The sequence below is a fragment of the Asterias rubens genome, chromosome 2 (assembly GCF_902459465.1).
Source record: "Asterias rubens chromosome 2, eAstRub1.3, whole genome shotgun sequence".
Classification (NCBI taxonomy): domain Eukaryota; kingdom Metazoa; phylum Echinodermata; class Asteroidea; order Forcipulatida; family Asteriidae; genus Asterias; species Asterias rubens.
In genome coordinates this window covers 22,275,881-22,290,785 of record NC_047063.1, presented here as the reverse complement: position 1 = coordinate 22,290,785, position 14,905 = coordinate 22,275,881, and the positions used below count along the sequence as shown (strand labels likewise).

The following is a 14,905-nucleotide window of genomic DNA, read 5'->3' as shown; positions in this document are numbered from 1 at the left end:
GCTCCCTCTGAAATGGAGTAGTTTTCGAGAAAGAAGTAATTTTCCACGATTTCAGCAGTGACTCTCCCCAGAAGAGATTAGTTGAGATTATTTTTATCTTAGAAAGCAGGTGGCAAGGTCATTAAATAGCTGTGTGATTATGTTAGACAAGTTGTATTGGAGAGCAACAAGGTCAATTAACAGGCTTTTTAACATTCTTTCAAAGGTTCATAGAACTTTCAACAACTAACCAGAACCTCATTAGAAGAGCTAACTTGTAGTTACAATATTAATTTATGGCTGAATTCCAGGCCTGGAAATACTTAGCTATGTTGCCCTGATCTTGGCATTGGTGCCCCTTCAAAAAAATGTCCCATAGTGTTTAAGATTGGAAGCGCACTTTGCAAAATGAAAATGGCCTTGCCCTCTCAAAGATGAAGTTGCAGGCCTGGAATTCACGTGTAATTATTTCCCTCATTCGCTCCCCACTCCCTCTGCCAGATACAAACAAACAAATATATGAAACACAACAAATTCTGCAAAAACAAAAAATTGTGGCGAACTTGCTTGTACTTGTTTGGTTGTCAGGAGTAACCAAGCTACGTGTACATGTACGTGTGTTTGTTCATAGTCAGTGTTGATGTGTGTAAAGTTGTCTCTGTTTCAAACTTTCATGCATGGTTTACTCTTAGGGCCTGCCGTCAATTTCACAAAACTCTTCCTAATTTAAGACTAATCTTAGGAATCTTAGAACGAGTTCCAATCCTGCACTGTAGCATGCAGACCTTAAGACTAATCCTAAGTTAGGACGAGTTACTCGTCCTTGAGATAAGACGAGTCTTAACTCTTTGTGAAATGGACCCATGGTCACACAAGGCAACTAGTACCGGCAACTTGAAGGCAACCAGCCGCAGTATATTTGAACACTTCTGTAGCTATGAGTAATTTCTAAAGGGTGTCTTAAGATCCCCAAGATGTGAATGGATTCTCTTCTATGAGAGAACTGGTTGCCTGTACATTGCCTCGTTTGACATGACCCTTAGATGTCTTTATTAGATTGTAAAATTAGTTTGTAGAATTACTTTTTTGGATTTCTTTGTGTGCGTGGCCAATCCAACACTCCGCTCTGCTCCCATGCTTTGTTAAAATCCCAACATTTTTATCACAACCTAGTATGTAGTTCAATTTGAATGATGGCTGACATTTTCGTCTGAAGAGTTCAAATGTAGCCTTCATTTGTGACCATAGAGGGCATTGTACCAGACACCATTCAAATCTAATTTTTAAGTGCCGTATCAAGGTTTTTTAGTTGCATGAGAAAGTTTGTCACTTCAAAAGAGTGTGGACAATCATAACCTCTGGGTACATTTATGAACAGCCAGTAAAAAGGCCAGCATCTTGTCACATGACCCCCACGTCATATTACATGTAGGTCAAGTTTGCGCAAGGATTAATGGTAAACTAATGGATGTTTAGTGACATGCGTAGGGCATGTGCAAAAATCTTGTCATGTCATGTCAACGCAACCAGCGACTCAACGAACTTTACAGAGTTTCGACATGTGGTAAAACTATAGCCAACTATAGTCCTTGCGCAAACTTGACCCTAGATTCAGAGGCATTTGTGCACAGCCACGATCATGGGTACATCTTTTATTACATACATGTAGACACCAAAATGAACAACAGACACATCTTGATGAAGGCCCCTTGCAGTTGACAAACTCAAGCTCTTAAAGGGAAGGTACACGTTTTGTAATTACTCAAAACAAATATAAACTTAAAAACCTACTTGGTAATGAGCATTGGAGAGTTGTTGATAGTATAACACATTGTGGGAAACGACTCCCTCTGAAGTAATGTAGTTTTTGAGAAAGAGGTAATTTGTCACTAAAATAATAAAAGACTGCTAGCTAGAACTCTTTTATTCCTATCTGAAAGCACACAAATTCGTCCAACAAGGGTGTTTTTTCTTTCATCATTTTCTCGCAACTTCGATGACCTATTGAGCCCAAATTTTCACAGGCTTGTTATTTTATGCTTTTGATGGGATACACTAAGTGAGAAGACTGGTCTTTGACAATTACCAAACGTATACCTTCCCTTTTAAGCAATTGTTGATGTAACATTGTGATAACTGCTTCATCAGTGTTTTTCAAACTGTTGTTCATAAACTGGACACCAACAAATGGTTTACCCAATATAGTGGCTGTGCACATTTAAAATTTTCAGCCGCCTTCGTTCCCAGTATTTGTAGAGACCATTTTTGCCGCCACTAACCCATTGCACGCCATCGTGCCTCCAGATCGCACACATCACACCGTTGTTTGATTCACCTAGCATGTCGCTTTCTTTGTTTCCGTTGGTTATTTTATTCACTCTATAGCTTTCCCTCGTTCACCGCTCTAGACGGTAGCCCCAGAGTCCGACCGCATGAAGAACGAGTTCCGCCCAATCATCAGAAGTAAGCATTTTTTTTTTTAATTTTTTTTATGACGAACCCCCTGGGGCCTACTTTCAAAAAAGATGTGTAGCAAGTAAATTTACTAGCCAAAATAACAAAATACTAAGAACAAACTTACTAAAACCTGAAACACTCAACAACAAAATGGGATAAAAATAAACAAACAAACAAACAAACAAACAAACAAACAAACATAACCAGGGCACCAGTGTGAAAGAAACATGGCATTTTGCCTGGTAACCTGTTTCTTTTTGCAAACAATAGCAATTCACCTGGTTACCTGGTTCTTCAATGCAGTCGAATAACATTTTGCCTGGTATCCTGTTTCTTCTGTGCAAACAAGGGCATTTAGCCTGGTAACCTGTTTTTCTTGTGTGACTGTGGGAAGACAATTTTCGTGTTGACAAACCTTTTGAAATTAGGCCCGCAAAGTATTAATAAAAACAGTTGCAATGACTGGATTTCTCAGTATTGCAATCCAAATTTGTGAGAAATACTGAGAAGTTTTTGTTTCCTACTGAAATCAAAATCTGGTGCTCATTTTCATGAATAAAACCTTCCATTGGTGGAAGCATATTCTCTTATTTTATACTGCTCAGTTTCAGTCGACTATGGACAGAGTTGAGTCACATTCAAACATTTAAAAAGACCTTTTCTTTGGTTCAGTTTTGCATTTATATAAATATCTCCATAATTTTTTTTTTTTTTTATAAAAAAGATTGACTCATCTTGAAATGAAAGACAGGTGCTGACCGCTGTCTGTTGCCATAGCGACAGTTAGATAAACATCACCTTGAAGATGTTATGACAAAGCATAACTAGTGAGGGCTATTCATGATAGGACAATCACTCCTGATTTTTATCACATAGTCATTTCTGACTGAATCCCCCCCCCCCCGACAGAACAAAGATATCGACAAAATAGGGAGATCGCCAACATAAGGGGCTAGATAACTCAGTTGGTCGAGCCCCTGGCATGTTAATCCGGAGGTCGTTGGTTCAAATCCTGCTCCAGTTAATTTTTCTTTGTTCAGCCAACGATCATTTCAAAAAAATTACTCAATCAGTTTCCTTTTTGGTTTTGTTAACTTACATTAACCATTCGGTTCGTTATTATTCCATTTTGTTTGCTTAGTTATCTAAGTTGCGTTTTGTAAATCCCTGAATGGCCTGATTTTGTTTGCTCCCTCGTCCTACAATTAACAAAACAACAAACAAATAAACAAACAAACAACAGATAACAGTTGGAGGTTGTGTGGAAAAAAGTTTTAAAATTTTGTACCAGTTTATGTTTTGCATGATTCTTATACTGCATTTAATTTTTGTTGCAAATTATTTGGTTGCTCAAATTTGTACTGTGTCGAGGTGTTGTTGGTTGTTACTTCGTTCGTCCTCCGTCATGATGTTATGGTGGGTTTTTTCATATCACTGGTGGGGTATACATACATGTATGCAGTTTCTCAAATAAAGGGCACTTTGTTACATGTCATAAAGTATTGTAAATATTTGGTTTCTGTGAATGATCGTCTGCTTAGCCACATTAAAAATTGATAATCTGCAAGTGGTGAAATATTTGGGGTAGAACAAGGACAATTTTGTGGGGCAAAACTTCGACCTGCGACTGTAGGTGCTACCAAACAAAGATACTGACAAAATAGGAAGACTGCCAATATTAGTGCTAGATTATCTAGTCAATGGTAGAGTGCATGCACCGATCCGGCGGTCACAGCTTCAAGTGTCGCTCTAGTAAGTTTTTCTTTGTTCAACCCAAAATTATTTACCCATTGCTTCCCTGTTGGTTTATAACTATATTGTAAGCTCTACCAATCGTGTGTTATATACAACTGGCAGTAATGTATGTTAAAGACGAGGTTAGTTTATTTAATTATGAGACCCATTTTTAAAGCAACCTGAATGGCTTCACAAAGTAATGCGGTGCAGTCCGCAGCCAAACATGCCACAAACCCCATTTCAGTGTTAGTGAGACTCCAGACTGTAAAAACTGACTCCCAACTGGGTACAAGTTATGAATATTCAATACCGGTAAAAAAAACCATTGACCAAATAAAAACACATCCTCCTTCAGACCGTTTCAAGTCCGTATGAAAGTGTCCTGCGATGACCCGAATCAAGGTAAGATGGTCGCCCATGCCCTGCTTGCCATTCTTCTGCTCGTTGCTTTTTGGTAATCCATCCAAACGAATGACTGACCTAACAGTGCATGGACGTGCCAAGCATTGACCTATAATTATTTTCCTGACCAGGATTTCAGGCGTCAAACTCTGATTGGTTGGGAAAAGACGATAACGACGTGTGAGCATGTGACTTTGGGAAATTTGCACTGGTGACCAATGACCGATAGGGAGAATGTGTTCTTGTTGCATGTCTGATATAGGGCAGTGTCCAAAGTTAGCGGCTATGGCTAGAGCTGGATCACCGCATCCTCATGCGTTGAAGCATAGAACCTCCTTAGCAACAGTGCTAGCCAAAGCCGTAGCCGACGATTTGGATACAGCCTATTTCAGGAGAAAGTGTCATGTGACTAACTATCTACTACTAATTACAGCATAAGAATTTTTAAAATCGCCTGTAAAAAGAAACTGGTTCATGAATTTTAAGAAAAATATTTAGTGCATGCAGGATTGTGACGAGTCTCTTTGCTAGTTTGGAAAAAATATTAGCCCATTGTATAATATGCCAGATTGCCAGCCTGATGTGTGTCTGCAAAATGGTTTGTCGCTAAATGTCTCGGCTAAATACTCTTGCTTGGAACCAAAGTTTAATGCGTGCATGATGACATGAGTTTCTACAATTGCATATAGGCCTCACCTGTGTTTTAGACTTGCGTTTGTTGATAGATTTCAACAAATAGGCATATAGGGCATACATGTAGGTCTGTCAGGAATGAGAAGTATCAGAGGGTGATTGGGTTGGTGTAGTAGTATCTTAAAGGCACTATTGGTAATTACTCAAAATAATTATTAGCATAAAACCTTACTTGGTAACAAGCAATGGGGAGAGGTTGGTAATATAAAACATTGTGAGAAACGGCTCCCTCTGAATTGGAGTAGTTTTCGAGAAAGAAGTAATTTTCCACAAATTTGATTTCGAGACCTCAAGTTTAGAGGATCTTAAACTGAAACTTCTTTGTCTTGTCGCCATTATCTTCTTTGCTAGTACAGTGATTAAGTTTGCTTTTCTGAGATTCCCTGACTTCACAACCAGAATGAATGAAAGGAATATATATGAAATTAAAGGAATTGAAATGAAACCTGCAGGCAAGGGCACCCTACTCAAATGACGTCATGTTGATACAGAATTACACGGAAAGATGTCAAAAGTGTCAATATTTGTCTCCACGTTGGGAAAAACAACTTGTTTGCTTAACTTGAAATTGGCGGCAGTAACAACTTCCAGTTAGGCTCCTACAGCAGCTTTCGATAGTATAAAGCATTTTGAGAAATAATTTACTGTGAAGTAATGTGGTGATGTAAAAAAGAAATATATAAAAAAATAATTTATGCCCCCAAATTTGAATCTGAGATGTGTACTATTCCTATCACTACTGATTCCTCTTGGGGGTTATTTTCCAGCGTTGATATGTTCACTTCAGATCTTCAACGATGAAAAACACAACCACCTTAAAAAAAATGAATTTTTCACGTGTAAGTTTTATTGTATACATGTACATTTCTATAGGATTAAACCAATCAAATGGTTTCAAAATTTAAAGTACATGTATAATTTGCCTATAAGGCTTGTTCATGTAGGAAGGTCATTCACTGACAAGAACTTCTGTTTGAGGAAACAGTATAAAAATATGATAGCGTATAGACCCAACAAATCCGACCCTTTAATTGAAATGTTTGCTCAGGGAGTCAATCTGAATTATTGCGACTTAACAAATAATAATCAAGACAACTTCCTGTTTGCTTGAAACGATGTCGGTTTGGTCTCCGTCATCACATGCCTGAGATTGTCGTGTTTCATTTTCTTGATTAATCAGTAACTTCCCCTTTCGGGAAAATTAGTCGGACTTTGGTGCTTTTCTTGTTTGTTTTTCGGTTCTTGTCATGTTGTGTCAAAAATGAGATTTGCCTGGGTTTGATCTTGATCTTGAGAAGGTGTTTTTTATACATCAATAAGGTGCATGGTTGGATATTTGACTCTAAGAACAACGTTCCTGTTTATGAAGAGTCTGGCCAGTCACAGCGATCTTGTTATACAACTTATTAAATGTATTTTCTAAGAAACACAGCCAAATACTCATGTAATTTTGTTTACGTTTCGTCTAGTTTCACTAGTCATCCTCAGAACGAGGCACCACCAGTCGGTTGGTGGCGCTGTTGCCTGCTTCGGCCACTGGATGGTGGTTTGGCCGAGTGTGTCCTCCCCCGGGGTGGAACTTGGGGTATGAGGGGGTCCCATATGTGTGATAGTTCATACCCTCTCTCGTCGCTGTTCAGAGAAGATCGTCGCCTCCTTATCCAGAGGCTTTCCCGGATCCATCGTCTATATTTGTCACCCTCTTTATGTAGAATTGCGCTGTCCGCCCAATTCATTACGTGATTGTTGTCCCTAGCATGTTCTGTTATGGCCGATTTGGTGAGTGAACTAGTTGACAGTTTCAAAGCAGGCAGTTGGGTTTGAAATAATGAATCACGATAACAATGTTTGACCCCTTGTTTGTTATATATACAGTCCTTCCTTAAATAATAGCACTGTTATAAAGAGGTTTATAAATATACGTCACAATGCTAATCCAAAACGAGGCGATGGGGGACGTGCGCCCATAGCCTCATTTTGGGTAATAATTATGACGTCATCCATAAATATTAAGAGAGGCGTATAACAACGTTCCTGTTATGAAGAGGTTACTTAGCCAGTCCTTGCATTCTAGTTCTATTACATGTTTAACAAAAGTCAACTTCATTTTTTGTGTATTTGTAACACTATCGGTTTTTCTCTTTTGGTGAGGTATAGGGAGGTAGGGTTGTGGGAAAGAGACTTTTGGGATTTGGCGATTACAGTAAAAAACTAGTTGTTTGATTTATCTAGACACTAAGCCCAGACTGCTTCTATGTTGAGGATCAGTCATCGGTCTTAACACTCATCATGACATGAACTATCTCGGGGTGGAATTGTGGCTTCAGAACCTAGACATGGCTATGGTTGCACGATACCATTTGGCCGATGTATGCTCAGTGGGTTTGAGTTACCCAGCGAGGTAGGGGTTGCTTCGGGAGGGGATTGCTTCTAGATAGGGGGGCTTTGTGTTTCATCTAGTATGACTCACGTCCTGTTTGTGTAGAAATCTGAAGACCCTTCAGACGTCACCTGTTCGATGACGGTGACTGAAATCTCAAGACTGAATCGCATTTCATAAAATTTGATCATGTAGTGTTTTGCTGTACGTCAAGAAATGATTGATGTTTTGAGCACCTGTGCATAAGCTATGTTTACCGCTTAACGGCCCTGTATTGAAATTTGCACATGATTCTTGTTTGGCATGAACTTGGTTGAAGAGTCATGTCAAAGGTCATATAATTCAAAGGCGATCTGACTTGGGACATCATTGCTAGTACAAATTTATACCCCACCTCTCCCCCAAAAAAGAAATGCGTGCCCACTCCGCTTGTTGCCACTTTGATCTCTAAATGGTTAATATTGAATGTAAACAAGTTGTTTGCCTAATTGAGAATTTTTGTCCAAGCAAATTGTTTGTACCTTGGCTGTTTCTGTATAAGGCTGTATTTGAACTAGTAGCTACGGCTATTGCTTATGGTGTTGCTAAGGATATCCTATACTTCAATGCATGATGACGCGGAAAGATAGCTGTAGCCGTAGTCGCTAATCTGGACAAAGCAGCTGCAGCCGTGGCTTGGTCACCTCGCCATCAGGCATTGAAGCAACGACCTTAGCACTATACGCAGCAACCAATTCAGACGTGCCCTAATTCACAGATCCAGACTAATACCTTGGACCTGTATGTGTGAATGGGATGTCCGCAGGGAACAAGACTTTGTTTCAGGAAGGTCAGATGAGTTTGAGGTTAAGAAAAGAGGTTGATTTGTGATGTGGTTAGTTGCCTTGGTTGTGACGCTATGGACAGTTGGACACTTTGTCATCAGTTTCAGAATAGTAGTGTCTGACATATTTGTTTCTGTTTTTAATGTAAGACCCCTTGGACCCCTTGATGTTCATGTCAAGGATTGTTAGACGAACCCATTATATCTGGCTAATTGTTAATGTCATGTTGATTGTAGGAGCTTTGTACTTTGCAATAACCTTTAATTTTGTTTCAAAACATTTACGTGAGTGGCTGAATTTGACTAAAGATACAAGTCTTTGTGAAGCTACGTATTCTAGTCAAATTGGAAACTGAGTCGCATTATACAGGACAAGGAGTAGCTCCGTCCTTTTGTCCGTAATCCTACAATTTCTGTTATCTGTTTTGTTTTTGACTGTTCAGGTTTTAAAGTGGAATGCTTTAACCTGTCATGTTTTTCCGCAGGATTTCGCGTGACTCTTTCTCCGCATCACTAGATGACTTGACGTACCGCGGCGACGCCGGGGAATCGCTGGCGATAGCGGACAGCTTCAGCGAAGAAATGTTGGCCTGGCTGGAGGATCACGACAGCAGCGCCCAGTCGGGAACACTTGTCTGACGCAACGAGATACAGCAGAGAAAGCTGCTGTCAAATTAAGGTAAGGCTCCACCCTTCTCTCTTGAATCTCTTTGTAAACCCACAGGTTTCATACATCGAATTAACCCAGACCACCCCTAGCAATTGCAATGGTGCCCTGTGCTTTTGCTGTGATGCCCTCTGCAAACGTTCCAATACAAATTTTACATTTTTCCCATGAAAGGGCCCCTCACCAGAGGAAAACTGACTCTGCGTTTTATAATGACCGTATTAATTTATAAAGGGCATTCTTGAAAACAAAGCGCCAGGTATTTTTACTGCAAGGAGTGGGACGAACTTTGAATTATGAGACCTTATCTTTAGCACCTTAGCTATGTTATGCTTTACAAGGTGCTGTGGCGCCATATTCTGCTAATTCAGCCAGGAACACAGGGGTGAACCCCTTCTCTTTTCGATATGTGCACTGGTTTTTTTTACATGCGTTTACACAACACATGGGACCAACGACTTCACGTCCCATCCGAAGGACGTAGCAATGGTTAAGTGTCTTGCTTAAGAACACAAGTGTCATGGCTGGGTGTTCGAACCCACACTCTGCTGATCAGAAACACCAGAGTTTGAATTCGGTGTTCTTAACCACTCGGCCACGACACTTTCAAGGGTGAAGTTTAAGGCCTTAGGTTTGGAAGGATTTGGGGTTCTACTTACCTTATTGTGTGCGGCTACAGGAAATTTCATGTTTTTTAACCATGACAATAATTATTTTGATTCTAATAAAATTCTGATTAAATTTTCTTCTTGACACAGTTCCCCATCCCCTGGGCTGGTTCCCAACATCTCTTCGCTGAAGCTGCGACCTTCTGCTGGCAGATTGTACAATCTCACCCACGACCTCTTCATCGACAACCCCTCATCGGTGGTCCTCTGTACATCACAAACTCTCTCTCTCTCCTGTTGTAGTTTACCTGTAAATAAACGTCTCTTTGTAAATTATTGTCTCGATCATTCGTGTGTACATTTTATAAGGTTATTTTAAATGAAATGGTCAGACGGAATACAAATTTTACGGAAGAATATTAAGTTATATATTTTTTATGGCAAGTGTTTCCTTTTAAGTGGCTGATTTTTCTCGTTATAGAATTTGATTTTCAGACTTCTGAGTTTTTTTTATTTCCTTTATACCAAAGTTCTGTTTTTGAAATAGGGAGTACGTTTCATTAATAGTTGTTCTTTTAAATTTTGATAACGCAAATGATACAATTTTTGGGGGGAAGCGTGAGTGACAAAAATAATGCAAAATTTAGTATTCTTGACATGAGATAAACAATTGTGTTTACTGAAAACAACTAATTGTATTACTCCAAAGAAAATGTTTCTATTTAGATTTTTGGGAGTGACACAAGAAACGTTTTTATTGAAGATTTGTTTTTGTTTTTTCATATCTCAAGAATACCATATTTTGAAATTAGTTGGAATTTTTACAAATTCAGTATGTCAATGAACCCAACAGTGAACTGAATATTTTATAAAGACGCCAACAAATTATAGCTAAGTAACTAAGAATAAGTGTGCCCCTTTCTACTTAATTCAGCAGTTGCGTAAAACGTGTGTTCAACAAAATCCGTACCTCACTTTTTTACAAGAGGGTTAGCAAGCTCAAAAGGTTATATCATTTGCAAGTGGGGAAAAAGTCTTGTTAAATGTAGTTTTTTAATAATCGTATTTGTTGCAATACTGCTGCGCTTCCCAAGGTAAGTTTTGTTTTGTTTATTAATCTGGTAAAGCTCTGGTAGCATGTGACATGCCAATAACTAAGCCCACCTTTGTGGCACGACTTGGAAATGTCAATCTCAATATTCTGAACTTAAAGGGGATGCAAAAGTCAATGCTTGACAAATCAAATATGATTTGAAATTACTCAATCACCACAAAATGACTTGGGTTTTTTCTCACAGAGTGGAGTACGGCATGAAATTAAGGCTGTGGTACTTACTGGATTTTTTTATAGAAAAGTATGATAGGTTTAACCGTTTGAAATCAAGATTGGTATTACTTGCTTAATAACTCTTCATGTGGCTCTTTGAGGGTTTCGTGGAATCTCCTCAAGTGGCTGTTCTGGGCCCAATTTCATGGCTCCGCTTACCGTAAGCACAGAATCGGTGCTTACGGAAACCAGGGAATTCTGTGCTACCAGGCAAGCGTATTTTATGGGTTAGCGGCAAATTTTGGCTTCTGCGCGTGCGTACACCACGATACTAGGCATTCTACGCTTACAAGGCTAGCGCCAGAAATTTGGCGCTTGCAGGTAAGCGGGAACTGTAATTGTAAGTGCAGAATTCGGTGGAAAGCAAAGCCATGAAATTGGGACCTGGTCTTGATGACAAAAGAATCCAGGTAGAGTCAGTTAGCTTCCACTTAATGTGTGCAGTAGACAGTCGTTGCGAGGAATCTGCCTTTGTAATTGAGGGTGCCCCACTGACATCTTGCTAGTTGATACGCATAAATAGAGTTTAACCCGTCGCGTAATTTATCCGATTCGTTGTTTCACGTCTTCAAGCCGTTTATCAGTCATTTTGGTTCTTATAGATTTATGTCAGTGGTGTATGCATAATAATCATTCAAACATTCACATCGTTTGGTGGCAAATTATCAGTACATTTTGATTACATTTAATTTGCATTTTGTATACAAACATAAAGTGCACTCTTCAATGAAACCAAGTTGTTGCCATAGAAATAAGATAAGCAATGCTGTAAGTGCTCTTGTTGGTTTGTGGTGTGTCTTAAAGAATTGAATTGTTCTTGGATCTCATGTTCTCAACCTTAGCAGTATCTCTTCCCCAGTTTTCAGACTTTGTATTTGCAGGGTAGACTCAAATAGCCCTTTATACTTTTCTGTTGCAACACCACAGTCCAAGGTTTTGTAACCAAGGTTTAAAAAACTATGGAAGCCATAATTGCAAGGCAGACACAGATTGCCGTAGTTTCAGTGTTACACAAATATTGAAAAATAGTGTGGAAATTGTTGGAAACAAAGTACCCAATCATGGGATGTATTTTTTTTTTTTTTTTTTTTTAAGTTTGCAAAAATGTTGAATCTGTTAAGCACTCAAATTTTACTTAGCACAAAAGAAGGAAAACAGATTACCAGCCAAATTGTCATGTATACATCTTAGATGTAACTGGTTCCATGCCACTTTTTGCTAAGCAATAACATTGTTCAGCAAATTGTCTTCTTTTTAGCAGCTTAATAAATTTAAAAAACATTTCAATTTTATAGGATTTATCAAACACTAAGACCAAATTGCCTGTGATCGTTGTTTTTGAGATGCAGGGTTTATATTTCTAGGAAGTTCTTTACATGTAGCGAAGACAGACACCCAATTTCAGAGTGTCCCTTTGTAAAAAAAAAAATAGGTTGCCAAGCAACTCTCATTTCTCAGCGGAACTTTGCAGAAATTTGCCTCAACTTGTCTCATAATCTGCTTTTTATTGGTCTATTAGCAAATTCATTTTGACAGTTTCTTATGCTTGACAGTCAACTGTTTATTGTTTGAAACAATTTGCAGTCATAGATCTTTTGTATACCCTGTACTTTGCTGCTGCTGTATTTTGATTGGCTGTAAGCCATCTTGTGACATTTTTCATGCTATCTTATTGGCTGTGTGTGAATCAAAATAATTGAAGTCAAACGTAATTGTCAAACAGTCTGCTGTAAACAGTTTGAATTGTTTTTCTTGGGAGGGGGGTTGATCGTTCCTCTTTGAAAAAAAATGCTGTTACAAGTTAATATGAGCCTCAAGTTTGCCTTCTGTCAGCAAAGTTTTTGGTAGTAGTAGTTAATGTTCCACACCTGAAATTATTGAGGGTCTAGGATTGTGTAGGATTATTAGAGAAAATCAGTGTTCAAAACTATTCAAACCGCCGTGGAAGTTGAAGATAATTTCTTGACAAAATGTTTCATGCAAAATAAAAATTAAATGTGTTTCCATTTTGCAAGGCTAAGTATGGGTTTGATTATGATATATTTAAGAAATTTCAAAGGTTTTTTCCCTTAAACTAAAGAGACCGATTTGTTTTTGGTTTTTTTTTCAGACTAAGAAGTGGCTTATCAGTTTGGGTAAAGTTCTCTTATTTATTTATTTTATCTAAGAAAAGTGGGGGGGGGGGGTGGGGGGTCGTTACAACGACACGTAGGTTTTTGTTTTTTACAATCCGTTAACTTAAGTCCTAACTTACAAGATCGCAGAAAAATATATTTGTGAATATTTGATCAAAATGTATTTAAGACATGATTTTTTATAAACAAGTGAATGGATTAAGAATTGATGTAGTGTTAAAAAGAAATATTGAAACAATAAAAAACGACTTTGTATATTTTTGATGTCTGTCTCTACTTTGTAACGTTTGATTGTCAGAAATTTAGATATGAGATTGATTTACAGACCATCTATCTTTGTTTTTATACATAATACCCTTTTATTTTAAACCATCAGTGGCCACAACTTGATTGTACCAAAATGACCATAGAGCCCCAAAACGAACACAGGGTTTGACCTACCAATAACTTTCATTTACATAAAGAGGTCAAAGTATCAAAGGTCATATCAATTTAGTTAGCACCCCAATTTTATCTTGTCAACACATTTCTTGGGGTGAAAGTTTTTGTAAGGGTTGGAGTTAGGGTAAGGGTTGTATGGTTGGGTTAGGATTGGGTCTTGGTTTGGGTTAGGAATAGGTAAATAGACCATGGTTGTCAAACATAGGGGTGCTGGAACATTGGCGTGTCGGAACAAATGTTTGTAACTCTTACACATACTTATATATATTGTTGATAAATAAATCCTGAAGGTTGGCTGTGATGGGGTTGCAATACGAAGGTTTATAGGTAGGTCATTGGAACTTTCGGGTTTCAGAATTCAGCAGCAGTATTTAAAAGGGAAGGTATACATCTGGTAATCACCCTTTTCAATAAAACAGCTTCTTTCAATGGTGAAAAATATTCAGAGATTGATTTCTCTTCAAAGTTATGTTTTATGCAAAAAGATGTTAGTTTTTATGGCAGTGTCAGAGCACCGGAATTCAAGCACTGGTGTTTGATCAGCAGAGTGTGGGTTCGAATCCCGGTCGTGACACTTGCTACATAAAATTGGGGAGGTAGTGCTTTCGGCTCTACCGGCCAGACTTTGAATTGATGATACCAAAGACTTTATTGTATGGACTGTGAAAGGGGTAACCCTGTTTCAGCCCTAGGAGTAGGTGGCAACGGCCTCTGAAAAAAACCCAATTGTAGCCTACACCTTGAAAGGCCTTCAGGCCTTGTGTGTAAGGCGACTTGCATAAAAAACAAATTAAAAAGAAATCTCCCAAAATTTGAATTTGAGAAACAATACTGCCAGTTTTTTGGTTGGTTAAACTTAAGATTGTCGGTTATATCTCAAAAACGCCTCCACCTTTTTAAATGAAATTGTATTGATTTGGCCTGGATTAATGTGCTGGGCCTAATGTAAGTGGTCTCATTATTTTGTCATTGTTAGGGGGTGCCAGTCAGAACAGATTAGTTTTATTTGTTGTACTTGTCTACATTGATGTGGGATTAAAACAATCAAACTTTTCCGGGAAAAAAACCCCAAAGGTGTATTGTTAGGATTAAAGGCAGTGGACACTATTGGTAATTGTCAAAGACCAGTCTTCTCACTTGGTGTATCTCAACATATGCATAAAATAACAAACCTGAAAAATTCGAGCTCAATTGGTCGTTGAAGTTGCGCGATAACTATGAAAGAAAAACACCCATGTCGGACGGTGTTGTGTGCT

At 38.5% G+C, this 14,905-nt stretch overlaps 1 protein-coding gene across 4 annotated transcripts in view; it reads left to right on the top strand.

Annotated features, from left to right (window-relative positions):
* The window catches only part of LOC117303817 (FERM domain-containing protein 4A-like), a 41,771-nt gene extending 30,400 nt beyond the window's left edge, over nucleotides 1-11,371 (top strand). For 2 of the 4 annotated variants that reach the window (XM_033788211.1, XM_033788193.1), the window contains 3 exons: nucleotides 2,365-2,442; nucleotides 8,957-9,150; nucleotides 9,897-11,371. In XM_033788211.1, the coding sequence (XP_033644102.1) occupies nucleotides 2,365-2,442; nucleotides 8,957-9,110 (232 nt within the window). In that variant the 3' untranslated portion in view covers nucleotides 9,111-9,150; nucleotides 9,897-11,371. Of the gene's footprint in view, nucleotides 1-2,364; nucleotides 2,443-8,956; nucleotides 9,151-9,896 lie in introns of those variants that run through there. The other 2 variants (XM_033788203.1, XM_033788219.1) reach the window with 2 other exon arrangements.
* The last annotated feature ends 3,534 nt before the right edge of the window (nucleotides 11,372-14,905 follow it).